Below are 26,455 nucleotides of genomic sequence, written 5' to 3'. Positions count from 1 at the left end.
AAACGCATGGTGCAAAAACGCATGTAAACGCATGTAAACGCTGCGTTTTTTTGACGCATGCGTTAAACGCGTGTGTCCAAAAAACGCAGCGTTTACACGCGTTTACATGCGTTTTTGCATGCGTTTGCGTTTTTTTAACATTTTTCCAAAAAAAAAAATATAAATAAAAAAAACCCCAGACACAACCAATGGGAATAGAGAGGGCGTATATGATTGTCTCTCAATATATTGACCCTAGGGGAACAGAAATTTTCAGAGCTTGCTACTGTTTCCGGTGTCACGATGGATCTTTCTATGGATAACTTTTATTTCAAACTGGAGTTCAGCTTCAAGATTTTCATTGCCTGTGTTTTTGCTTGGGAGCAAGACCGAAACCGCCAAAGATGGAGAAGGAGACAGCGTCGGCGTTTTTGGAGGCACCCCATCATTGAAGTGCGTGAGAGCCGTGGAGCATATCACACGCTCTATGCGGAGCTGAATGCCAACCCGGAGAAATTCCAGGATTATACCAGAATGTCTCAAGATTCTTTCCGGGATTTACTGGCTCGTGTTGAAGGATCCATAAGGCGACAGGACACACGGCTCCGTAGAGCGATTCCACCTGAGGAACGTCTGTTAGTGACATTACGGTACGTTCCTAAACTAAACCAATGACCGTCAACTTTGTTGTTATGACATGTTTTCTATGTTTTTTTTTTTTTATTATTTATTTTTTTTTAAAACACACCATTAGAACCGATTTTTAATTTTTTTTGTTTTTGTTTCTTTTTCTTCTAGATTTCTTGCCACAGGAGAGAGTTTATCTTCCCTGCACTTCCAATATCGCCTTGGAATCTCAACCCTCTCCGGAATTGTTGTGGACACCTGTCGTGCGTTATGGAATGCACTCCGTGAGGAGTTTATACCCGTACCCACCGTGGACATGTGGCGGGAAATTTCAACTACATTTTTGAACGTGTGTGATTTCCCAAACTGTTTAGGGGCGGTGGATGGAAAGCACATCCGCATTGTCAAACCGGCCAGAACCGGATCTGAGTTTTATAATTATAAAAAATATTTTTCGGTAGTGCTTATGGCAATAGCGGATGCGGAGTGTCGCTTCATCGCCGTGGATATTGGAGCTTTTGGCCGTGGCAATGATTCCCAAACCTTCAAGAGCTCGGATATGGGCCGTCGGTTGTATGGCAACAATTTTAATTTTCCCCCTCCACAGCCTCTCCCCAACACTCAAGGCCCACCGCTGCCATTTGTTATGGTTGGGGATGAGGCCTTCCAAATGTGTGAAAATCTCCTGAAGCCCTATTCTAGTAGGGACTTGGACCACACTAGAAGAATATTCAACTACAGACTGACCAGGGCCAGAAGAACCGTAGAGTGCAGCTTTGGCATTCTTGTTGCTAAATGGCGCATTCTTGCAACAGCCATCAATCTAAAAGTGGAAACAGTGGACGAGGTGGTCAAAGCCTGTGTGGTGCTACACAATTATATAATGGCTAAGGAGCGACCCCACATTGAACTTGATGAACCTGTTGCACACCCATTGCCTGATTTTCAGCATCACCCGATGCGGTCAACTGCAGCCGTTGGTCTTATGCGGGACCAATTTGCGGCCTATTTTGTGTCCGATATTGGACGTGTGTCATGGCAGGACAATGTTGTTTAACCCCTTAACGACCGCCGATACGCCTTTTAACGGCGGCCGCTAAGGGTACTTAAACCACAGCGCCGTTAATTAACGGCGCTGTGGAAAAAGTGAATAGCGCCCCCCAGAGTCGGATTTTCTCTGGGGTCTCGGTTGCCGAGGGTAGCCGAGACCCCAGAGAACATGATTCGGGGGTTTTTTACCGACCCCCGAGTTGCGATCGCCGGTAATTAACCGTTTACCGGCGGTCGCAACAAAAAAAAAAAAAACGCGATTTGCCGTTTAATTTCTCTGTCCTCCGATGTGATCGCACATCGCAGGACAGAGAAATGTGGTCCCCGATGGCCCCCAATAGCCCCCCAATACTTACCTACCTCCCCCGGTGCTCCTCGTGTCTCCCCATGGGCGCCGCCATCTTTTTTCCGGGAAAAAATGGCGGGCGCACGCGCAGTGCGCCCGCCGCCCGGCACCCGGATGTTCTTTGGGGTCTCGGCTGCCGGGGGTAGCCGAGACCCCAAAGAACATGATCGGGGTCGATTTGCACCGACCCCTGCTTTGCGATCGCCGGTAATTAACAGTTTACCGGCGACCGCAAAAAAAAAAAAAAAAAAAAAGCGATCAGTTATTTCTCTGTCCTCTGATGTGATCGCACATCAGAGGACAGAGAAATAGGGGGATTCGGGGACCCTATCATACTCACCCGGGGTCCCTGGGTCCTCTTCTGTCTTCTCCTGCCAGCCGGCTTTTTCATCATGGCGGGCGCATGCGCAGTGCGCCCGCCATCTGCTGCCATCTGCCGGCCGGCAGGAGAAGACAAGTTGGGGCTAAAATTAGGGTTAGGGTTAGGGTTAGGGTTAGAGTTAGGGTTAGGGTTAGAGTTAGGGTTAGGGTTGGGGCTAAATTTAGGGTTAGGGCTAGGGTTAGGGTTAGGCTACTTTCACACTAGCGTTTTTTGGCTTCCGTCGCAATGCGTCGTTGGAGAAAAAACGCATCCTGCAAAAGTGCTTGCAGGATGCGTTTTTTCTCCATTGGCTTGCATTAGCGACGCATTGCGACGGATTGCCACATGTCGCATCCGTCGTGCGACGGATGCGTCGTGCTTCGGCGGACCGTCGACACAAAAAAAACTACATGTAACTTTTTTGTGCGACGTGTCCCACATATTTCAGTGCCACGTATTTAAGTGACACGTGCCACGTATCAAAGTGCCACGTGCCACATATTTCAGTGCCACGTATCAAAGTGCCACGTGCCACGTATCAAAGTGCCACGTGCCACGTATCAAAGTGCCACGTATCAAAGTGCCACGTGCCACATATTTCAGTGCCACGTGCCACGTATCAAAGTGCCACGTGCCACGTATCAAAGTGCCACGTGCCACATCTTTCAGTGCCACGTGCCACGTATTTAAGAGACACGTGCCACGTATCAAAGTGCCACGTGCCACATATTTCAGTGCCACGTGCCACGTATTTAAGTGACACGTGCCACGTATCAAAGTGCCACGTGCCACATATTTCAGTGCCACGTATCAAAGTGCCACGTGCCACGTATCAAAGTGCCACGTGCCACGTATCAAAGTGCCACGTGCCACGTATCAAAGTGCCACGTATCAAAGTGCCACGTGCCACGTATCAAAGTGCCACGTGCCACGTATCAAAGTGCCACGTGCCACGTATCAAAGTGCCACGTGCCACGTATCAAAGTGCCACGTGCCACGTATTTCAGTGCCACGTATCAAAGTGCCACGTGCCACGTATCAAAGTGCCACGTGCCACATCTTTCAGTGCCACGTGCCACGTATTTAAGTGACACGTGCCACGTATCAAAGTGCCACGTATCACGTATTTCAGTGCCACGTATTTAAGTGACACGTATCACGTATAAGTGCCACGTGTCACGTATTTAATTGCCACATATTTAAGTGCCACGTATCAAGATTTTCCATGGAGAACAGACACATCCAGAGATATGTCTGCTCTCCACGGCTGCAGCAACACACTGACAGGAGCCATAGTTCCTGTCGGTGTGTCACTGCGCATGCGCGAGCGAGTTTACCGGCGGTCATTGACCCCGGCACTCTCGCTTAACGGCAGTGCTGCGTGGGAAAGTTCAACGCAGCTGTACTGCTGTTAACCGAGACGCCGGAGTCATTGAACTCCGGAACAGTACGCGATACACTGCTAGGAGCTTCGCTCCTGGCAGTGTATCGCCGGAGAGCAGCCGATCGGCGTGGGACACTCGTTTTATGGATTCTGCGGACAGGGAGTATGAATTTGGTTTATTATTTTTGGATTTTTTCCTGGAGGATCGAGGGCTTCGCCTACAAGTGTGCTGTTGGTGAGTATATACTCTGTGTTATATGTTGTATGTACTGTGTGTCATGTATGTGTATTGTGTGTAGGTGTTTTGTGTAACTTTACAATTGTGCTAAGTCGCCGGACACAGGGACAACTCTCCCATCCTAATACCGGATGGGAGTAGTAGTCCCATACGGCGACTTAGCACAATGGTGGCACTAGCGTCGCATGGGGACACACACACGCACACACACGCACACACACGCACACACACGCACACACACACACAGAAGGACTCCATGCTGCTTCACTGGGGGGCGGGGGCTTCCCTCTTCCTGTCCGACGTCACGTCCGGTCCTGGGTGTCAACCCCTCCGTACAAAGACGCCGACACCCAGGACAAAGGCGCTGTGTGTGGAAGGTAATATGGGGCCCTAGGGGGATACGCAGACACGCCGCTGCGTAAAGAATTGACATGTCAATTCTTTTTACGCCGGCGTGTTTGCAGACAAAAGCGCCGCGTTTTTTTGCGGTGTGTCTGAACGGCAAAGTGAATTTCTCATTCACTTTGCCGGCAGACGAAAATGACATTGCGCATTTTTGAAAAGCGCCCGCAAAATAGCGCTCAAAAATGCGCTATGTCTGAAAGTAGCCTAAGGCTTCTTTCACACTTGCGTCGGTACGGGGCGGTCGCAATGCGTCGGCCCGATGTACCGACGCACGTTGTGAAAATTGTGCACAACGTGGGCAGCGGATGCAGTTTTTCAACGCATCCGCTGCCCAGTCTATGTCCTGGGGAGGAGGGGGCAGAGTTACGGCCACGCATCCGCGGAAATGGCGGACGCGACGTACAAAAAAAAGGTTACATTGAACTTTTTTTGTGACGACGGGGGCTAAAGTTATGGTTAGGGTTGGGGCTAAAGTTAGGGTTGGGGCTAAAGTTAGGGTTAGAGTTGGGATTAGGGTTAGGGTTTGGATTAGGGTTGGGATTAGTGTTACGTTTGGGATTAGGGTTGGGATTAGGGTTAGGGTTGGGATTAGGGTTAGGGGTGTGTTGGATTTAGGGTTTTGATTAGGGTTATGGTTAGGGTTGAGATTAGGGCTGTTTTGGGGTTAGGGTTGTGATTATCGTTAGGGTTGTGATTAGGATTATGGATCGGGTTGAGATTAGGGTTAGGGCTGTGTTGGGGTTAGGGTTGGAGTTAGAATTGGGGGGTTTCCACTGTTTAGGTACATCAGGGGGTCTCCAAACACGACAGCCAATTTTGCGCTAAAAAAGTCAAATGGTACTCCCTCCCTTCTGAGCTCTGCCGTGCGCCCAAACAGTGGTTTACCCCCACATATGGGGCATCAGCGTACTCGGGATAAATTGGACAACAACTTTTGGGGTCCAATTTCTCCTGTTACCCTTGTGAAAATAAAAACTTGGGGGCTAAAAATCTTTTTTGTTGGAAAAAAATATATTTTTTTATTTTCACTACTCTGCATTATAAATTTCTGTGAAGCACTTGAGCTTTCAAAGTTCTCACCACATATCTAGATAAGTTCCTTAGGGGGTCTAGTTTCCAAAATTTGGTCACTTGTGGGGGTTTCTACTGTTTAGGTACATTAGGGGTCTGCAAACGCAACATAACGCCCGCAGACAATTCTATCAAAGTCTGCATTGCAAAATGGCGCTCCTTCCCTTCCGAGCTCTGCCGTGCGCCCAAACAGTGGTTTACCCCCACATATGGGGTACCAGCATACTCAGGACAAATTGGACAACAACTTTTGGGGTCCAATTTCTCTTGTTACCCTTGTGAAAATAAAAACTTGGGGGCTAAAAAATCTTTATTGTTAAAAAATATATATTTTTTATTTTCACGACTCTGCATTATAAACTTCTGTGATGCACTTGGGCATTCAAAGTTCTCACTACACATCTAGATAAGTTCCATGGGGGGTCTAGTTTCCAAAATGGGGTCACTTTTGGGGGGTTTCTGCTGTTTAGGCACATCAGGGGCTCTCCAAACGCGACATGGCGTCCGATCTCAATTCCAGTCAATTTTGCATTGAAAAGTCAAATGGCGCTCCTTTGCTTCCGAGCTCAGCCATGCGCCCAAACAGTGGTTTACCCCCACATATGGGGTATCGACGTACTCAGGAGAAATTGCACAACAACTTTTGTGGTCTAATTTCTCCTGTTACCCTTGTGAAAATAAAAATTTTGGGGCAAAAAGATCATTTTTGTAGAAAAAATGAGATTTTTTATTTTCACGGCTCTACGTTATAAACTTCTGTGAAGCACTTGGGGGTTCAAAGTGCTCACCACACATCTAGATAAGTTCCTTGGGGGGTCTAGTTTCCAAAATGGTATCACTTGTGGGGGGTTTCCACTGTTTAGGCACATCAGGGACTCTCCAAACGCGACATGGCATCCGATCTCAATTCCAGCCAATTCTGCATTGAAAAAGTCAAACGGTGCTCCTTCACTTCCAAGCTCTGCGGTGCGCCCAAACAGTGGTTTACCTCCACATATGGGGTATCGACGTACTCAGGAGAAATTGCACAACAACTTTTGTGGTCTAATTTCTCCTGTTACCCTTGTGAAAATAAAAATTTTGGGGCAAAAAGATCATTTTTGTAGAAAAAATGAGATTTTTTATTTTCACGGCTCTACGTTATAAACTTCTGTGAAGCACTTGGGGGTTCAAAGTGCTCACCACACATCTAGATAAGTTCCTTGGGGGGTCTAGTTTCCAAAATGGTATCACTTGTGGGGGGTTTCCACTGTTTAGGCACATCAGGGACTCTCCAAACGCGACATGGCATCCGATCTCAATTCCAGCCAATTCTGCATTGAAAAAGTCAAACGGTGCTCCTTCACTTCCAAGCTCTGCGGTGCGCCCAAACAGTGGTTTACCTCCACATATGGGGTATCGACGTACTCAGGAGAAATTGCACAACAACTTTTGTGGTCTAATTTCTCCTGTTACCCTTGTGAAAATAAGAATTTGTGGGCGAAAAAATCATTTTTGTGAAAACAAATGCGATTTTTTATTTTCACGGCTCTACGTTATAAACTTCTGTGAAGCACTTGGGGGTTCAAAGTGCTCACCACACATCTAGATAAGTTCCTTGGGGGGTCTAGTTTCCAAAATGGTGTCACTTGTGGGGGGTTTCCACTGTTTAGGCACATTAGGGGCTCTCCAAACGCGACATGGCGTCCGATCTCAATTCCAGCCAATTCTGCATTGAAACAGTCAAACGGTGCTCCTTCACTTCCAAGCTCTGCGGTGCGCCCAAACAGTGGTTTACCTCCACATATGGGGTATCGGCGTACTCAGGAAAAATTGCACAACAAAATTTGTGGTTAAATTTCTGTTTTTACACTTGTGAAAATTAAAAAAAATGGTTCTGAAGTAAAATGTTTGCAAAAAAAAGTAAAATGTTAATTTTTTTCTTCCACATTGTTTTAGTTCCTGTGAAGTACGTAAAGGGTTAATAAACTTCTTGAATGTGGTTTTGAGCAGCTTGAGGGGTGCAGTTTTTAGAATGGTGTCACACTTGGTTATTTTCTATCATATAGACCCCTCAAAATCACTTCAAAGGTGATGTGGTCCCTAAAAAAAACATGGTGTTGTAAAAATGAGAAATTGCTGGTCAACTTTTAACCCTTATAACTCTCTAACAAAAAAAAAAATTGTTTCCAAAATTGTGCTGATGTAAAGTAGACATGTGAGAAATGTTATTTATTAACTATTTTTTGTGACATATCTCTCTGATTTAAGGGCATAAAAATACAAAGTTTGAAAATTGCAAAATTTTAAAAATTTTCGCCATATTTCCATTTTTTTCATAAATAATCGCAAGTAATATCGAAGAAATGTTACCACTAACTTGAAGTACAACATGTCACGAAAAAACAATCTCAGAATCAGCGGGATCCGATAAAGCGTTCCAGAGTTATAACCTCATAAAGTGACACTGGTCAGAATTGTAAAAATTGGCTCGGTCATTAAGTACCAAATTGGCTCTGTCACTAAGGGGTTAAATGTCCTGTTGTATGTTTATGTTTACCAATTATTAAACACTGATAAACATTTTTCTAATTAATAAACTTTTTTGTGTTCACCATGTCTAATATCTTTTTCCTGTCTAAACAAAGGTTGACCAAAGATGGGCAGTAGATATGTATATCATATTTTGTAATCCAAAACCAGGAGTGGGTGATAGTTGTTGAGGTAATAAATTTTAAATTTTTCATCGTAATTTACCTATGTTGCACTCCCTATTTTGGTTTTCAAAGAATGATATAAACCACGGGCCCCATACTTATAATAATGGTACAAAATTTTTAATTATTTTTATTTATTAATTCTAATATTGTTGACGTCATTGCGTCAAGACTGTCACGGTCTCTATATCCATCAAGTCAAGTGTAAGCAATAATAAATTCATGATAAACATATACATGATCATGAATTCACAATTTCTTACACCTGGCCTGGTGAGCATAGATATGTAGAGTGTGAGAACACTTGTCCCATCTGTTTGACAACCATTGTCACATAATGAGCTATATAGAATATGGTGAATATACAAGGCAGTAATCAACTTAATCGGTCAGGTATATATTTTGACATATGACCGTTTCAGTTAATTTCTGAACTTGATTTCCACCATTTTCTCTTTGTACAGTGACACTACACTAGGTACAAAAATAAAAGAGTATGGAAATAAATACTATTTTTTTGGCCAACTCATATCTGTATACTAAAGAAACACATATAGATGTTGTCTTGTATTTTATACTACTGGAGATATGTGTAGGCCAAAAGAATAAGTGTGTGATGAAGTTTATTGGTGTGTATTGAGAGAGGTGATAGACACAATAAACCAAACATAATTTTTTCAAATAAACTTTTTTTTTATTGAGGAAAAAGAAAACAAATTTATTTTTTGGTACCGCGCCGGGTTGAACCACGCCGGCTTGGGGTTGAGTAACGTAACTGGGGGGTATTCAGAACTGAAGCCTGGCTCACCATGGAGGAGGCAGAGGTGGCAGGAGAATGGGCAACAAAACTTGAAGGGTCTGGAAGTTCGGGGATGGGGCTTAAAACATGAGGGGCTTGAGACACACTGGAATGTTGAGACACATCGGTAGGTGATGGGGGAGGAATAATCAAAGTTTTTTGTTTTTTATGCGTTTTGCCAGTTTTACGTTGGGTTTTCCGGGTTGGGGGAAGTCTTCTTGGGCTATGTTGTACAGTGTGGGCGGGAGACACGTCAGGACCCGGCTCCACACAGTCAGTCTCCATTGTGGAGCGCTCGGCAATGTCTGAGTCCAATGGGGGGAAAGATAAACTCACGCCTGGGTCCTGGTGCCTCGTTGGGGGTGGGGAAACAAAAACCCTTCCAGGATCCTGGTGCCTCGTTGGGGGGGGGGGGAAAACAAATCCCATAACAGTGTCCTGCTGCATTGCTGGTGGGGGGGAACATAAAGCCATGGATGTGTCCTGCTGCATCAGGGTGGGTCCTGCCTGGAAAGGTATGGCTTGGTCGTGCTGCATCATGGGGGGCCCGGTGCGATACGCCATGGATGGGTCCTGCTGCATCGGGGGGTGTCCTGCCAGGAAAGCAACGCCTCGGTCCTGCTGCATCGGGGTGGGTCCGGTCCGGTATGCAACGCCTCGGTCCTGCTGCATCGGGGTGGGTCCGGTCCGGTATGCAACGCCTCGGTCCTGCTGCATCGGGGTGGGTCCGGTCCGGTATGCCAGGCCTCGGTCCTGCTGCATCTGGGGTGGGCCGGTCCGATATTGCATGGATGGGTCCTGCTGCATCGGGAGGGTGCCGGCCCGATAAGCCATGCCAGGGTCCTGCGTCCTCGTGGTGTCAGCGGAGGAGGTCCAAGCCGGAGCAGCGGTCGTCACGGTGGTGGCGGTGGGATGTCCAACAGCACTCGTCATCGTGTTGGCGCTGTAGTGGAGTACACCTGTAGAGGGAATAGAGGTGGCCGTGCAGTGGTATGCAGCAGAGGTAGGAATAGTGTTTACTTGTGACAGTGACGGCACAGTTGGATAGGCCGCCACATTACGACTCTGACTCTGCTGCATAGCCTGCACAAAAGCAACATTGCAGGCCTGCATCACACTCAGCTGGAGATCAGGGCTAAGGTGTTCCGACATGCCCTCTAGGATTTGATTGAAAAAATGCTGAGCTGGCTTATTGAGGTCGGCTTTCAATTGATCAACGCTTTTGGCGACATCCTGGATGCGGCAATTTAAGAGATTATGGTTCGCATCCATTCTGTCACCTAAAGCCTTGATAGCATCATGTAAAACCGAGCTCAAGTGTAAAAACTCGGGCATGAGGGACCTATCCGAAGCCCTCTGTCGCTGCCGGGATGAGCCCGCCAAAATGGGTGCAGCGAAAGAGGACTGCGAAAGGGGAAGACCTGATGGGCCAGCCCCCTGGTCTCCAGTGAGTGTGGAAGACCCACCTGGTGCTGCGCTGCTGGATGGCTGGGACGGGTCCGTGGCTTCCGGCTGAAGGACCGCTCCAGCACCTGTGGCGACAGTCGTGCAGTGTGTGCTGTGAAAAAACAAAACAGAAAATTAATACCAAACTACAACAAGACGGTACATCCTGTGGAATTAAAAGTGACAGATTATGTCAATGCAATACAACCGGAGGCATGTGAGAAATACTTACGTTCTCATGAGAAGGACCGGTCTCAGGAAGGCCAACACACGGTGGTATTTGTAGAGCCGGTGCCTTGCTCCGGAACCACTAGCTGCACTCTTCTCTGCACGTAGGTCACAGTTGAAGCGGTCCTTCATGGAACGCCAACGTGTCCTTACTTTTTCCACTGTGAAATAACAATAAAATATAATGGTCAGAATAAGAACTTTTGGCCGTGCTCTTGTGACTGTGTGTGATGACAGAAACTACGAAAAGTTTCTTTCATCACACACAGTCAAGAGAGCATGGCCAAGGTCTGTTGCTTCACACTACCGTGCAATACTTACCAAATGCATTACGGACCCGTGGCGTGGAATTCTCCCAGCCATCCCACAACGCTTGGGCCACCTCACTCCACAAACGACGGAGAACACTATTGACGGCGTGCTGTTTATCCCGGCTGTCCCACAACGGGACTCGCTCCTGGACCAGACTGATCAGCAGGTCATTATCAATCCGGTCGTCGTCCCGTTGTGAAACCTAAAATTAAAACAAAATCATTTAAGTTTGCTCAACCACATTTGTAAAAAATAAGACACGAAGATGAGAAAGGGCAGGAATATGAAAGACAACTTTCAGAAAAGGATGATATAAGAAATATGTATAGAAAAACAAGGGTACAGAAAGGAAGTTAAAAGAATATTACAATAAGGACAGTCTGCCTGGTATACATACCCGCTGCCGTCTTCCACCTGGACCTTGACTCCGCTGCTCAGTACCTCTCTGTCCCTCTGTTGAAGTGCTCTATAAAATTAAAAAAAAAAAATTGCCTCATGTGTCGATGTGACAGTCAATACTTACCAAGCTGACGTACAAAAAACATACCTCGCTCACGTGATCCACTTCTGATTGACGTGGCTGGAACTCCTCATCAGACGAGGAAACCGGAGAAGACATTCTGATGCGTGTTGAAAGAAAAAAAATAGAAGAAATTAGGAGATGTAGATCCAAAAAATTGAAAATGAATGCATTGGCTAGGATATACTCACATTGCTCTGTGTCTTGTCCAAGAATGCGTCCGGGCAGGGTGCTGTCTTCTTTGGAGTCTGATGAGAAGTGACCAGAAACTTCCCCCCACCTTCCCTTTATAACCTTGCTGCTATGGGAGAGTCTTATCAGTGTCTAGACATCTTTATCTACAGTTAATTCAGTGGTGCCAAAAAAAACGCATGCGTCAAAAAAACGCATGCAAACGCATGTCAAAAAAAACGCATGCGTCTCCATTGACTCCAATGCATTTTTTTGTCCAAAAAAAACGCATGTAAACGCATGCGTTTTTTTAGGGAAAAAAAACGCCCCTCAAAATACTACAAGTTGCATTTTATAAAATGAACGCATGCAGTTAAAAAACGCATGCGTTCACAAACGCATGCAAACGCGTACACCAAAAAACGCATGCGTTTTCAATGTTAAATATAGGGGAAAAAAACGCATGCGTTTTTTTGGTAAAAAACGCAGCGTTCAAAAACGCAAGTGTGAAAGCAGCCTAACACAGTGCGGGGCGGGGATTCAGTAACAGGGTGGGCGCAGACCGGAACCCGGCATCAGAGCTAGGACGGCGATTCCTCTGTATCCTGACATTGTCAGAGATGTTGCCCAAGTGGTTAATGCTTTGCCACCAACCCAAGTTAGTGTAGAGAGGTTGTTCTCTGCTCTCAAAATAATTAGATCAGATTTGAGGGCATCCATGAAGGAGGATCTGACAGAGGCAATACTTTTTCTGAGGACAAATTTATAGATTTCTTCTTATTAACTGCATAACAGTGTTTATTGCATGTTTACTTACAAGAGTTTATAAAAGTTATTTGCTATATTCTAATTGTATTCTAATAAACATAGTTTTTGCTCTAAGTGGTCTGATTACTTATATGATGGTGAGAAACTGAATAAGCACGATGTTAATATTTTACAACAGTAAATTTATTGTTACGAATTGGCCATTTATGAAGGAGTCGGAGTCGGAGCCTGATAAAATCCAGGAGTCGGAGTCGCAACTGTGGCTTACCGACTCCACAGCCCTGTAGTGGACAACCCCTTTAATCACATTTCCACCTTGTACAGAATTTTTTGGGGAATTCACAATAGTAAAGGTCTTGGCAGTGTTGGCTGGGCTAGTTTCTGCGCTCAGACTTATCTATGTTAACATTTGATGTTTAAACCTTTATTCATGTCTGTATTCATTTTAATAAAAATGTATTTACTTTCTCTTGTAGATGAGGTGGGAGCATTGGTCTTTGATATCGGCTCCTTTTCGGTACGTGCTGGCTATGCAGGAGAAGACTGCCCCAAGGTGAGCAACTGCTGTTTTTAAACTGGCATCTTTGGGCAAATCATGTGCTTTATATACATGTATACTGTTGGCCTAATTAGATAAAGGGGTTTTCTAAGACTTTGATATTGTCTAGCCTTATTGTAGGCCATCAATATTACACCAGTGATTGAGTAGTCTTATCACTCTCACAAATCACCTGATTGAAGGGGCCAAAGCTCTTTGGGTTCTTCATGGTTTGTCAGGCACCTAAGCAAGCAAAAGGTCACCCTGCTCAGCATTAACATCATATCTTTGAAAAACCCTTTTAGGCTGTAATCAAATGTAGTTTTTGTGGCCTTTCAATCCTATCCTTTTAGATTTTCTTTTTGCATCCACTTTTCCCTTCCAATGCTGCCTCAGAGAGCTGTAGTATTTCCTTGGTAAATGCAATTCATATCATTTTTGTAGCAGGGGCTAGTGTTATTGGAGCTAGGAATCAATTATAGAGAGTCTGTCAGCACGATTTTGCAAGTTAGGCCGGCGTCACTCTACCGTAGAGTTTGGTCGAGTGCTATGGGAGAAAACCTCACATAGCACTCGGCCCAGTATTAATCTATGGGGCAGCTCACAGCGTTTTTTTTTTTTCTCAGGCGTATTGGACGTGCGTGTAAAGTCACAGCATGCTGCAATTGGCACCGAGTCTCGCCAATGCAAGCCTATGGGTGCGAGAAAAATATCGCACAGCACTCGGACCATGCGAGTGATGCTCATTTTTTTTACATTTTTTTTTTTTTTTTTGGTTAAAAAGCCGGCAATTCATCTGCCACCTTGTCCATGGAGAAAGCTGGGCTCGGAGACAGCATAAAGGCCCTAATCATAGTGGCACAAGAGTAAGCACTAAGTACCAGTTCTATAGAAGCTGGAATCTACCAGACAAGACAAAACCCAAGGTGCAGACTATGCAAAGAAACCTTAAACAGTCCAACACATAGTGGCAGGATGCAGAATGCAAGCATGAACAGAGTATACCGAAAGTAGCGGGAATTGTATACAGGAACATCTGCACAGCATATGGGCTAAGTCCAGGTAGGAGACCCCAGAAAAAGTGGTGAAGAATGAAATTGCTAAAATCCTGTGGGACTTTGAGATCCAGATGGATAAGCAGGTGTTGGCTAATCAACCAGACATTGTGATAGTAGACCTGGATCAGACAACAGCAACGATAATAGATGTGGCAGTGCCAAGTGACCGCAACATCAGAAGGAATATGAGAAGCTGGAGAAATACCAGGTCCTTAAGGGAGAACTGAAGAAGATGTGGAAGGTGGAGGCAACAGTGATTCCAGTGGTGATAGGAGCACCTCGAGCAGTGACCCCTAAGTTGGGAAAATGGCTACGACAGATCCCTGGAGCAACATCTGAACTCTGTTCAGAAAATCGTAATGCTGGCAACAACTAAGATCCTGCGCAGAACCCTCAAACTCCCAGGCCTCTGGTAGAGGACCCAAGAATGAGAAAGGACTAAAAAGACTACCCCCATTGGGGGGTGAGAAGGAAGTTTCTTTTTCCTTTTTTTTTTTTTTTTTTTTCAGGTTTTTGTTTTTTTGTATGTATATTGCCTTGCGAAAGTATTCGGCCCCCTGGAACTTTTTAACCTTTTTCCACATATCATGCTTCAAACATAAAGATACCAAATGTAAAGTTTTGGTGAATAATCAACAAGTGGAACACAATTGTGAAGTTGAATGAAATTTATTGGTAATTTTAAAATTTTTGTGGAAATTTAAAAACTGAAAAGTGGGGCGTGCAATATTATTCGGCCCCTTTAACTTAATACTGTGTTGCGCCACCTTTTGCTGCGATTACAGCTGCAAGTCGCTTGGGGTATGTCTCTATCAGTTTTGTACATCGAGAGACTGAAATTCTTGCCCATTCTTCCTTGGCAAACAGCTTGAGCTCATTGAGGTTTGATGGAGATCGTTTGTGAACAGCAGTTTTCAGCTCTTTCCACAGATTCTCTATTGGATTGAGGTCTGGACTTTGACTTGGCCATTCTAACACCTGGATACGTTTATTTGTGAACCATTCCATTGTAGATTTTGCTTTATGTTTGGGATCATTGTCTTGTTGGAAGACAAATCTCCGTCCCAGTCTCAGGTTTTTTGCAGACTCCAACAGGTTTTCTACAAGAATGGTCCTGTATTTGGCTCCATCCATCTTCCCATCAATTTTAACCATCTTCCCTGTCCATGCTGAAGAAAAGCAGGCCCAAACCATGATGCTGCCACCACCATGTTTGACAGTGGGGATGGTGTTTTCAGGGTGATGAGCTGTGTTGCCTTTACGCCAAACATATCGTTTGGCATTATTGCCAAAAAGTTCGATTTTGGTTTCATCTGACCAGAGCACATTCTTCCACATGTTTGGTGTGTCTCCCAGGTAGCTTGTTGCAAACTACACTTTAAATAATAATAATAATAATCTCTATTTTTATATAGCGCTAACATATTACGCAGTGCTTTACAGTTTGCACACATTATCATCACTGTCCCCGATGGGGGCTCACAATCTAAATTCCCTATCGGTAGGTCACTTTTTATGGACATCTTTGAGAAATGGCTTTCTTCTTGCCACTCTTCCACAAAGGCCAGATTTGTGTAGTGTATGACTGATTGTTGTCTTATGGACAGACTGTCCCACCTCAGCTGTAGATCTCTGCAGTTTATCCAGAGTGATCATGGGCCTCTTGGCTGTATCTCTGATCAGTCTTCTCCTTGTTTGAGATGAAAGTTTAGAGGGACGGCCGGGTCTTGGTAGATTTGCAGTGGTATGATACTCCTTCCATTTCAATATGATCGCTTGCACAGTGCTCCTTGGGATGATTAAAATTTTGGAAATCATTTTGTATCCAAATCCGGCTTTAAACTTCTGCACAACAGTATCACAGACCTGCCTGTTGTGTTCCTTGGTCTTCATGATGCTCTCTGTGCTTCAAACAGAACCCTGAGACTATCACAGAGCAGGTGCATTTATACAGAGACTTGATTACACACAGGTGGATTATTTTTAGCATCATTAGGTATTTAGGACAACATTGGATCATCCAGAGATGCACAGTGAACTTCTGGAGTGAGTTTGCTGCACTGAAAGTAAAGGGGCCGAATAATATTGCATGCCCCACTTTTCAGTTTTTGAATTTCCACAAAATTTAAAATGACCAATAAATTTCGTTCAACTTCACAATTGTGTTCCACTTGTTGTTCTTCACCAAAAATTTACATTTGGTATCTTTGTTTGAAGCATGATATGTGGGAAAAGGTTGAAAAGTTCCAGGGGGCCGAATACTTTCGCAAGGCACTGTATGTATATATTGCATAGAAGAAAAGCTGGCAATTCAGCAACCACATAGTGTAAAATCACAGCAGGAGCTGACAGCATAGAATACATGGATTACATACAGTAAATACACACAGAATACATATATATACAGATGTCAATGACGTATACAATTAGTAAAGTGTGTGTGCAGCTTACTGTACATGTATTTAACTTAATAAAAGATTATTTTTCTGAAAAAAAATAAAAATTAAAAAAAAATGGCGTGGGCTTCTACATGATTTTCTTAACCAGCAGAGGGAAAGCAGATGGCTGGGGGTCGATGTTTATATCCTGGGAAGGGGGTAATACCCATGGAGCTTTCCATGCTATTAATATCAGCTCACAACTGTATACTTAGGTTTTACTGGCTATTAAAATTGGGGACCCTAAAAAAAATGAGGTAGGGTCCCCCTGTAATTAATAACCAGCAAAGGCTATGCAGACAGCTGCGGGCTGATATTAATAGCTTAGGAAGGCTAGAAACATGAGCTCTCAGCCGTCCCAGAAAAGGCGCATCTCTAAAATGTGCCAATTCCGGCACTTAGCCTCGCATTTCCCTATTTGCCCTGTAGGTGTGGCAGGTGGGGTGATAGTTGGAGGGGGGTTGATGTCATCTTTGTGTTTCAGGTGACCTCAAGGTGACTGGTCTAGCACTGCTACATGGCATGGCTAGATGGCAGGTTGCATGATGCGACCATACAGCCTGTCATCTAGCAGAGACGCTGAACACCATGTGCTCAGTGTCTCCTTGTGAACTCCTATTCCCTGTCTGACAGCACCACGAGCAGGAGAACTTTCTTGCAGGGTAACGGGTCCCCACACAGGGCTGCCGATACAGTTGAAAGTGCGATGCCAAGCGAGTCAAATCTATTTGGGGACCCAAATGGCTTTGTGGGGCAAATATACTCACACTGCAGGCCAGATTTGGCCAGCAGGCCCGAGTTTGACATATCTGGATAAGGAGGACAGTCCACAGCCTATTATTGTTCTCTCTGCTGTGTATGCTATCTGCACATCTAGAACATTTATTTTTAGGGCATGTTCCGCGGTCCTATTCTATTTAGTAAGAATCATAGCAAAATATTGTAGACACCACACAATTACACTACTGCCTGGTGTGCAATAATGTCTCATCAATGTCTGATCACAAGGGGGTGGAGGAACACTTTAATGCAAAAAACAATGTAAAGTCTAAATTTGAAGGAAAAATTAATTGTAATTTATAAAAACAGAAATTAGTAGTTTTCAATGGTTTCATTTTTATTCAATTTTGCAGGTAGACTTTCCTACAACAATTGGTGTAGTACTGGACAGGGAAGATGGAAGCACTCCGATGGAGACAGATGGTGATCAAAGCAAAGCCAGAGGGCCTATCTACTATATAGATACCAACTCACTCAGGGTACCAAGGGAAAACATGGAGGCTTTCTCACCGCTCAAAAACGGAATGAGTAAGATCCCTTCACTGGTTCACTCCGCTAATTAAAAACTGTTATTGTGCTCCATTTCTGCACATTCTGGTCACATTTTGCCATTGTATGGTGTAATTAGATATTAGTATCTAAACAAATTTGGATTGACTGTCGCCACGCTTTTCCAGAAGAGGATGTCATAGACGTTTTCCTCTTAAGACTATTCATCATATGTCTGCTAGATGCCTAATAAATATAAGGTTGTGAAAAGTTTGCAAGGTCCAGTGTGCCCCTCCATACAATACATGTCAGCCAAGTTAACCCCACATCACGACAACTGTGATACTTAGAGTATGTTCATATGACATTTTCTTCAGGCGGGCAAACTGGATGAGGTTTTCATAAGGAACACCGCTCTATGAAATGTCACAATTTTTATGTTATTTATTTGTTATTTTTTCTTTTAAGAGTCTTCCTGAAACTGTTTGTTGGTTTGAAGTGCATTAAAGGGAGTCTGTCAGTAGCATCAATCCTCCTAAGCCATCTACGCTTCTCAAAAAAAAAATAAAGGGAACACTAAAATACCACATCCTAGATATCTCTGAATGAAATATTCCAGTTGCAAATTTTTATTCATTGCATAGTGGAATGTGTTCAGAACAATAAAACATAACAATTATCAATGTAACTTAAAATGAATATCCCATGGAGGTCATGATTTGTTATGATACTCAAAATCAAAGTGGAAAATCAAATTACAGGCTGATCCAACTTCAGTAGAAATGAATCATGACAAGCAAAAGATGCTCAGTATTGTGTGTGGCCTCCATGTGCCTCTATGACCTCCCTACTGGGCATGCTCCTGATGAGGTGGCGAATGGTCTCCTGAGGGATCTCCTCCCAGACCTGGACTAAAGCATCTGCCAACTCCTGGACAGTCTGTGGTGCAACATGACGTTGGTGGATGGAGCGAGACATGATGTCCCAGATGTGCTCAATCGGATTCAGGTCTGAGCAATGGGCAGGCCAGTCCATATCTTCAATGCCTTCATCCACATGAGGTCTGGCATTGTCCTGCATTAGGAGGAACCCAGGGCCAACCGCACCAGCATATGGTCTCACAAGGGGTCTGAGGATCTCATCTCGGTACCTAATGGCAGTCACGCTACCTCTGGCGAGCACATGGAGGGCTGTGCGGCCCTCCAAAGAATTGCCACCCCACACCATTACTGACCCACTGCCAAACCGGTCATGCTGAAGGATGTTGCAGGCAGCAGATCGCTCTCCACGGAGTCTCCAGACTCTGTCACGTCTGTCACATGTGCTCAGTGTGAACCTGCATTCATCTGTGAAGAGCAAAGGGTGCCAGTGGCAAATTTGCCAATCCTGGTGTTTTGTGGCAAATGCCAAGAGTCCTGCACGGTGTTGGGCTGTGAGCACAACCCCCATCTGTGGACGTTGGACACTCAGGCCATCCTCATGGACTCGGTTTCTTACTGTTTGTGCAGACACATGCACATTTGTGGCCTGCTGGAGGTCATTTCGCAGGGCTCTGGCAGTGCTCCTCCTGTTCCTCCTTGCACAAAGGCGGAGGTAGCGGTCCTGCTGCTGGGTTGTTGCCCTCCTACGGCCCCTCCACATCTCCTGGTGTACTGGCCTTTCTCCTGGTAGCGCCTCCAGCCTGTGGACACTACTCTGACAGATACAGCAAACCTTGTCACAGCTTGCATTGATGTGCGATCCAGGATGAGCTGCACTACCTGAGCCACTTGTGTGGGTTGTAGAGTCCGTCTCATGCTACTACGAGTGTGAAAGCACAACCAACATTCAAAAGTGACCAAAACATCAGCCAGAAAGCATTTGTACTGAGATGTGGTCCGTGGTCCCCACCTGCAGAACCACTCCTTTGAGTGTGTCTTGAAAAATATAAATCATTTCCATCTGTTGTCTGTTCCATTTGCACAACAGCATGTGAAATTGATTGTCACAGTGTTGCTTCCTAAGTGGACAGTTTGATTTCACAGAAGTTTGATTTACTTGCGTTTATATTCTGTTGTTTAAGTGTTCCCTTTATTTTTTTGAGCAGTGTATATGGGCATGTAGGTCATAGGAAGCTGAATAAAATACGATATCTGATGTCTTTTTCCAGAGAAATGCATGTTTTTTATTATGTAAATGACCTGTCAAGATCTATACCCGATACTGAACTGCTTGAGAATTTGCTTCCAGAGACTATTTTAAATGAAAGGAGCGCCCACATGTTTGGCATTTCTGTAGTGATGACAGCCCGCCTAATTTACGGGTGCGTGTCTCCAGAAGCATGTACTGGGCACAACAATGTACTGGTGACTACAACGTACTGGGCACTATAATGGACGTTTACAATTTTCACTCCGCAACATGTACTATGGCTTGTTTCTGGGAAACACCCATTGAGTCAAAATCGTCACTACACCTGTAGGTAAATTGGCGTAATTTCCAAAATGGGGTCACTTGAGGGGGGAAATCTGCTCTTCTACCATTTATAGGCTCTATATAAGGAGTCTGCAAACTATTCTAGGAAAATCTGCGCTCCAGGAGACAAATGGCGCTCGTCCCTTCAGAGTCTCTCCGTATGGCCACGTAGTACTGTATAGCCACATATGGAGTATTTCTACATTCAGCAGAAATTGTGGTACAAATGTGCATGCCATTTTTACCCATTTCCCAGTATGAAAAAGTTAACTCTGGGGCTAAAACAAAATTTTAGTGGTAAAAAAGTAAATTTTTTCTTTACTGCACAATGGTATAAAATTCTGTTATGCACCTGTGGTGTCAATATGATGACTGCACCCCTAGATGAATTCGTTGAGTGGTGTAGATTGTATAATGGGGACACTTATATGGGTTCTGACACCTTAGGGGCTCTGCCAATGTGACATGGCATCCTCAAACCAATGCCTCAAAATCTGAACTACAATATGGCACTTCTTCCCTTCTGAGCGTTACTGTGCCTCAAAAGTAGTTTTCAACAAAATATGGGGTATTTGTGTATGCAAAAGTAATTTCACAAAAAAATTTGGAATTAATTTTCCCCTGCTATCCTTGTAAAAGGGAAAACAATTGGGGCTAAAACACCTATCTATCTAATATATATATATATATATATATATATATATATATATATATATATATATATATATATATATATATATTATTTTTTTTCACAGATCACCGTTGTAAAATTCCGTGAAGCACCTGTGGGTTCAAGGTGCAAACCACATATCTAGATAAATTTCCTCTAGGGGTCTAGATGTTACATGACATCTGCAAACATTCCATCAACGTCTGCACTTTCTACTGCTATCTTTATGAAAATAAAAATAAAAAATTGGGTCTTAAGTAAAATTGTTCCTTTTACATTCCATTAATTCATTTTAACCCTTTTAACTTCCTAACAAAAGTTTCAAAAGTTGTGCTGATGTAAAGTAGACGTAAATGTTGTTTATTAACTATTTTTTGTGACATAAACCACAGAGTTAAGGGCAAAGAAATTAAGTTTAAAAAATTGCAAAATTTTCACCAAATTTCCGATATTTTCCACAAATAAACACAACTCATAGTGAAGACTTTTTACTACTATCATGAAGTGCAATATGTAATAAGAGAACAGTCTCCAAATCACTGGGATCCATTGAAGCGTTCCCAGAATTATTGTATAAAGTGTATTGTATAAAGTGGCACTGGTCAGAATTGTTAAATTTCTCTTCATCATGGCGGTGAAAATGGGCTCGAGGGTGAAAAGGGTTAAGAAATTAGTAAAATGCAAGCTGTTCTTTTTTTTTTTTTTTTTTGCGCAGAAACTTTTTACAAAATGCTCCTGAGGATGATAAAGGTGTCTTCTGGGCTTTTTTTTTTTTTTTCTTTCTTTTTATTGTAAAGTTCTGCGTGGAGGAAACCTCCTCATGAACGCCTGTTGAATGGTTCACTAAGTACTTTTAACAGCTTCACTTTTTCAGACACCTGGTGTGGTTCAGACTCAAAAAGCCTGAGCATGGGAACAGCATGCTGTTTTAACATAAAAATTAATGTGACTATTGTTTGGAGTGGTTTGAGTGCTTTTTCTGGCAGTTTTTGAAGCAGACCTCTTCCTAACCTGTCGGGGAAAAAAAAACCTTTCATGAAAATACCCTTAGGTCTAGTTCTCCTTGAGACGACACATGGTACCTGTCTGTATTCCGGATGTAACATTTGGAACTTCCTAGGCAGTACGTTGCATCCAACTACATAGCTAATCAGAGGTACAATGCATCCATACAATTTATGCCTTACTGGCTCTTATTTAGATGGTCGGGGATTTTCTCGTATGTTTTTGCTAATTAGTTTCTAATTTTAAGTTTGTGCCAAAGAATCATGTATGGTTGATTTATGGTAGTAATATAATATAATTTTTTTGCTTTTTTTTAATAGTTGAAGATTGGGACAGCTTTCAAGCCATATTAGATCACACGTACAAAATGCACATCAAGTCAGAAGCGAGCTTACATCCGGTTCTGATGTCTGAGGCTGCTGTAAGTACCATTATTCTTTATTTATAAGTTTGGAAAGCAGAACTAAATGTCCATCATGGAGGGCATTGTGTGGCCTTATAATTTATTACTTCTGTTTCTTTCCTCTTCAGTGGAATACGAGGGCAAAGAGAGAAAAATTAACAGAACTGATGTTTGAGCACTATAATATTCCAGCATTTTTCCTCTGCAAAACTGCAGTTCTCACTGCGTATCCTTTTTAGTTATACAACTACGAGATGGTCCTCATGTACACCTATGTATTTTGCATCAGTATTTTTAAGCCTAACCCAGAAGCGTAGATTCACCAGAATTATTTTGGACCTCTTGCTGACTGTGACTAATTCAAAATATGCAAAGATGAAGTGATATTATACCTTTTCTCTAAGAGTACATCATATTACTCCTTTCTAGAAATTAGTCAGTGAGAGGAGTTTTAAAGCAATTTGCTGCATATCAACGTGCGTTCGGATCACGTCTGAGGCTATGTGCCCACGATCCGAAACTGGCAACGCTTTGGACGCAGCACGTTATCACTGCTTCCAACCAAAGTCTATTGAACGCAGGTGAATCCGCATGTGTTCACAGAACCGTGTGGATTCACCGCATCCAATGTCTTCTACGGGTGAAATTTCTCTTGCGGAAATTGACATGCTGCGGTCTGGAGAGTGGTGCCTCATGTCCGTCTCTGCAGGTGAGCATTGGGCATCTCTGGACGCATTTTTTGAAATCCCATCCACTATGCTGTAACATTTGGACGCTGTGGAAGTACAGTGTCCAACCCGCAGCGTTTGCTGATCGTGGGAACATACGTTGAGTTGTGGTTTTCTTTAGTAAGAGAAATCACATGTTCGTTTAATAAAAAGCGTGTACTTTGTGTACTCTACTATGTGTGCACGCTCAGTCTGGATCTGTGCGCTCCTCGGAGATCTTTAGAGTGAGTGGGGGGTCCTCAGAGCCCAGTCCCCCATCAATGTAAAGAGAGTATAAAGACAAAAAAATCTCTAAATATTATTTGTAAATGTTTTGCTTATTGAGCAACAAGTGTCTTCTATCACTGACCACAAACTATCTCTTAAATGGCAAGGAGTTAAAATCTGTTATAATAGTTTTATGACCCTACATTCAGTGATAAATTATTAACCTAATACAGAAAGCCCCCTTATAGACTTCTTCTTTAGAGTTAAATGATTCCTTCACTCCTTGGATTAGCTTTGCTAATGGTCGATCTACCGGTCTGATTTTGGATAGTGGTTCCACACACACTACAGCCATTCCAGTACATGATGGATATGTACTTCAACAAGGTAAGACAACCTCCATAAAAGCAAAGGTCTTTGCTCATACTCTAGCGACTACTTCTTATGCTCCGTTGGAATGAAGTGATTTGAATAAGCACCCTGGCTTTTCTCTTATCCCTCTGGAACAGATCACCCGTGTTTGTATCTTTTTTTCATGCTCCATCCTGAACTTTAGAAATGACAGGTTTTTTTATTCCTGTCTGTGCTCTATGTTATCCCATGGTTCACCAGTACATGCCATGGGCAGCTAAAGCATGTACCTTCTCCTCCTGTTGTGGCAACCGTGTGATTATTCTTGTGTGTGAAAACAACTGTGGGCGCTGCACACCGTGTATTAACACTAATAATCTTACTGCTGCAGATAAACGGACATAACTACCAAAAAAGTCCGAAATGGAGTAACCAAACACCAAAAGTCAATAAATATATATCTATCTGCGCTGTAGATTACAAGGAAGACCTATTAATGAAAACAATATTGTCACCCAACATGTACTCTACCGTGAGTTGCCCAGTTGAAAATTAGTTGCTAGCTTGCTATAAAATATATATATTGATATTTACCGGGCGGTTGCAGTCCAAGTCTCCTGGATTGATATCACAGGTTGCCACGTGTAGCGCAGTCAGAATCTTCTGAATAGCTGAACAGTAATGGTGTTTCCAACGTTCTTTCTTTTTGCCAAAAAGGTGAGGAACGGGTGAAAAAGATCTGTCCCGGCCGGTGACAGTCACCCCTTACCTCGTTAATAATGAGCCTTAGTCTTCAGCGTGAGCCGGCGCTTCCACCCGCTTAATGCCGACGAGGCGCAGAGAAGCTGCAGGACCTCGTGTGACGTCACTACCACGTGATGTTACACGTGAACGGCTGAGAACTGCACACAGAACCGAAAAGGAACTATCCTATCCAACGCGTTTCGAAGTCGGCAGACTTCTTCCTCAGGGATGGTGCAGTGCAGATAGAAATGATTTATATAGCATATAGCAAGTGGAAGCGCATGACCTATTTATTAAAAGCAAAGAGTTCAATTTCGCTATTCAACCCATTTGGGATCCGGGTATTCATCTCAAAAATCCATTTACTCTCCTCCCTCGACATCTGATGAATGAAGTTACCCTTCCGCCAATTTTTTTTGACCACTTTAATCCCGGTGATTACAATGTCCTTTATAGAGCCGTCATGATATTCTTTGAAGTGCTGTGATAAGGGATGACCTGAAAATTTTTTATTAATGTTCCGTAGATGTTCCCCTATGCGCACATTCAGAGGGCGTATAGTACGCCCAATATACAATTTGTCACACGGACATTTAATGCCATAAATTACTCCACGGGTGGAGCAGGTGATAAAATCTTTAATTTCTGCTACATTGCCTTTACACATAATATTGGATTGCTTTTTCGTTTTTAATTCTCTACAAGGTAGACACTTCTTACATGGAAAAAAGCCGCCCAGATTTTGCGATGCAAGGGATGATTTTGTCAATGTGGGTTGGCGAACAGATGGAGCTATAATATCACCCAAATTTTTCGCCCTCCTATACACAAATCTTGGGCATTTCGTTAATGTATTTCCAATCACCTTATCATCCTTAAGTAAACTCCAATGTTTATTAACTATTTTTTAAAAAAAATAGCTGTTAGAGTTATATGGCATTATTATGGGAATTCCTTCATCTTCCATATTATTACTTTTATTTTCCCTTGGTTCAAGTAAATTTTTTCTTGATTGCTTACCCACCTGTTCCTTAACCCGTGTCAGGGTCTCTTTATTATAACCTTTCTGACAGAACCTCTCTATTAGAATATTTGACTCTTTGGTGAAGTCCTCTGGTTTAGAGCAATTTCTATAAGCCCTTATGAATTGGCTCTTAGGGACATTCAGGAGCCAACTAGGTAAATGACAGCTCTTTAATGAAATGTAATTATTCGAATCAGTCGGTTTGTGATATAAGGTAGTTTGTATCCTATTATTCTCAATAAAAATCTTTAAATCTAAAAAATTAATTTCTTTATTATTATTAGCTGTAAAATTTAAAAAATAACTATTTTTATTAAGATCATTAATAAAATCTGATAATAAAACAGGGCCCCCTGCCCAAATAAAAACTATATCATCTATAAAACGCTGCCATAGGACCAGGTTCGCCGGTAGGAGTCCCCCATTATAAATGTAGTCCTCTTCCCACTTGCCAACATAGAGATTGGCATAGCTGGGGGCGAACCTGGTACCCATGGCAGTGCCCCACTTCTGGGAGTAGTAGTTCTTCCCAAAACAAAAGTAGTTGTGGGTGAGTATAAAATTTATGCACTCAATAATAAATGAAATTTGATCGCCCGGCAAAGTTTCATCTTTAGATAAAAAGTATTTAGCAGTTTCACAACCTTTCTGATGTTGGATGACTGTATACAGAGACGTGATGTCGAGAGTGCCCATGATGTAATGATCCTGCCATTGAACGGTTTGTAATACCCGTAAAATATGTGCACTATCTTTTAGATAGGATGGAAGTAAAGGACATAATTTCTGTAGATGGCAGTCGACATACCTCGACAGGTTAGTTGTGAGGCCTCCTATGGCTGAAATGATTGGCCTACCCGGTGGGTGTAATAGATCTTTATGTACCTTAGGGAGGTAGTAAAAATAAGGGATTCTAGGGTATGTGATGTTAACAAAGTCATATTCAGATTTATTCAAAAAGTTCTTATGTAATCCCATTTTTATTAAGTTTTGCATTTCGCAAATATATCTATCGGTTGGGTCCGCCTTAAGTATTTCGTACGTACATTTATCCCCCAGTAGACGTAATGATTCCTTATTATAATCCTCAGTATTTAGTATTACTACTCCACCCCCTGTTAAGGAACAGGTGGGTAAGCAATCAAGAAAAAATTTACTTGAACCA

At 43.2% G+C, this 26,455-nt stretch overlaps 2 protein-coding genes across 5 annotated transcripts in view; one reads left to right on the top strand and one right to left on the bottom strand.

Annotated features, from left to right (window-relative positions):
- Positions 1–26,455, top strand: part of LOC143808139 (actin-like protein 6A) — a 64,891-nt gene that overhangs the window by 7,752 nt on the left and 30,684 nt on the right. For all 4 annotated transcript variants that reach the window (XM_077290465.1, XM_077290468.1, XM_077290467.1 and 1 more), the window contains 5 exons: positions 12,878–12,954; positions 17,569–17,743; positions 22,154–22,254; positions 22,365–22,462; positions 23,464–23,558. In XM_077290465.1, the coding sequence (XP_077146580.1) occupies positions 12,878–12,954; positions 17,569–17,743; positions 22,154–22,254; positions 22,365–22,462; positions 23,464–23,558 (546 nt within the window). The remainder of the gene's footprint in view (positions 1–12,877; positions 12,955–17,568; positions 17,744–22,153; positions 22,255–22,364; positions 22,463–23,463; positions 23,559–26,455) is intronic.
- LOC143808993 (uncharacterized) lies at positions 8,580–11,922 on the bottom strand. The gene is made up of 6 exons (XM_077292171.1): positions 11,490–11,922; positions 11,340–11,408; positions 10,952–11,144; positions 10,635–10,791; positions 9,377–10,514; positions 8,580–8,591 (listed from the first exon to the last, which is right to left on the bottom strand). The coding sequence occupies exons 1-6, from the start codon at positions 11,559–11,561 to the stop codon at positions 8,580–8,582; spliced, it is 1,641 nt and encodes a 546-aa protein (XP_077148286.1). The 5' UTR covers positions 11,562–11,922.

This window comes from Ranitomeya variabilis, chromosome 2 (assembly GCF_051348905.1).
Source record: "Ranitomeya variabilis isolate aRanVar5 chromosome 2, aRanVar5.hap1, whole genome shotgun sequence".
Taxonomy (NCBI): Eukaryota; Metazoa; Chordata; class Amphibia; order Anura; family Dendrobatidae; genus Ranitomeya; species Ranitomeya variabilis.
The sequence above is the reverse complement of the archived record's forward strand: the minus strand, read 5'-3'. Positions and strand labels throughout refer to the sequence as shown.

Bases quoted from the DNA above. Each gene is read 5' to 3' on its own strand.
- LOC143808993 (XM_077292171.1), bottom strand. From the start codon at position 11,561: ATGTCTTCTCCGGTTTCCTCGTCTGATGAGGAGTTCCAGCCACGTCAA. The intron at 11,145-11,339 runs GTATGTATACCA...TTTTAATTTTAG, and splicing joins CAGGTGGAAGACGGCAGCGG to GTTTCACAACGGGACGACGA. The intron at 10,515-10,634 runs GTAAGTATTTCT...GTTTTTTCACAG, and splicing joins CCGGTCCTTCTCATGAGAAC to CACACACTGCACGACTGTCG.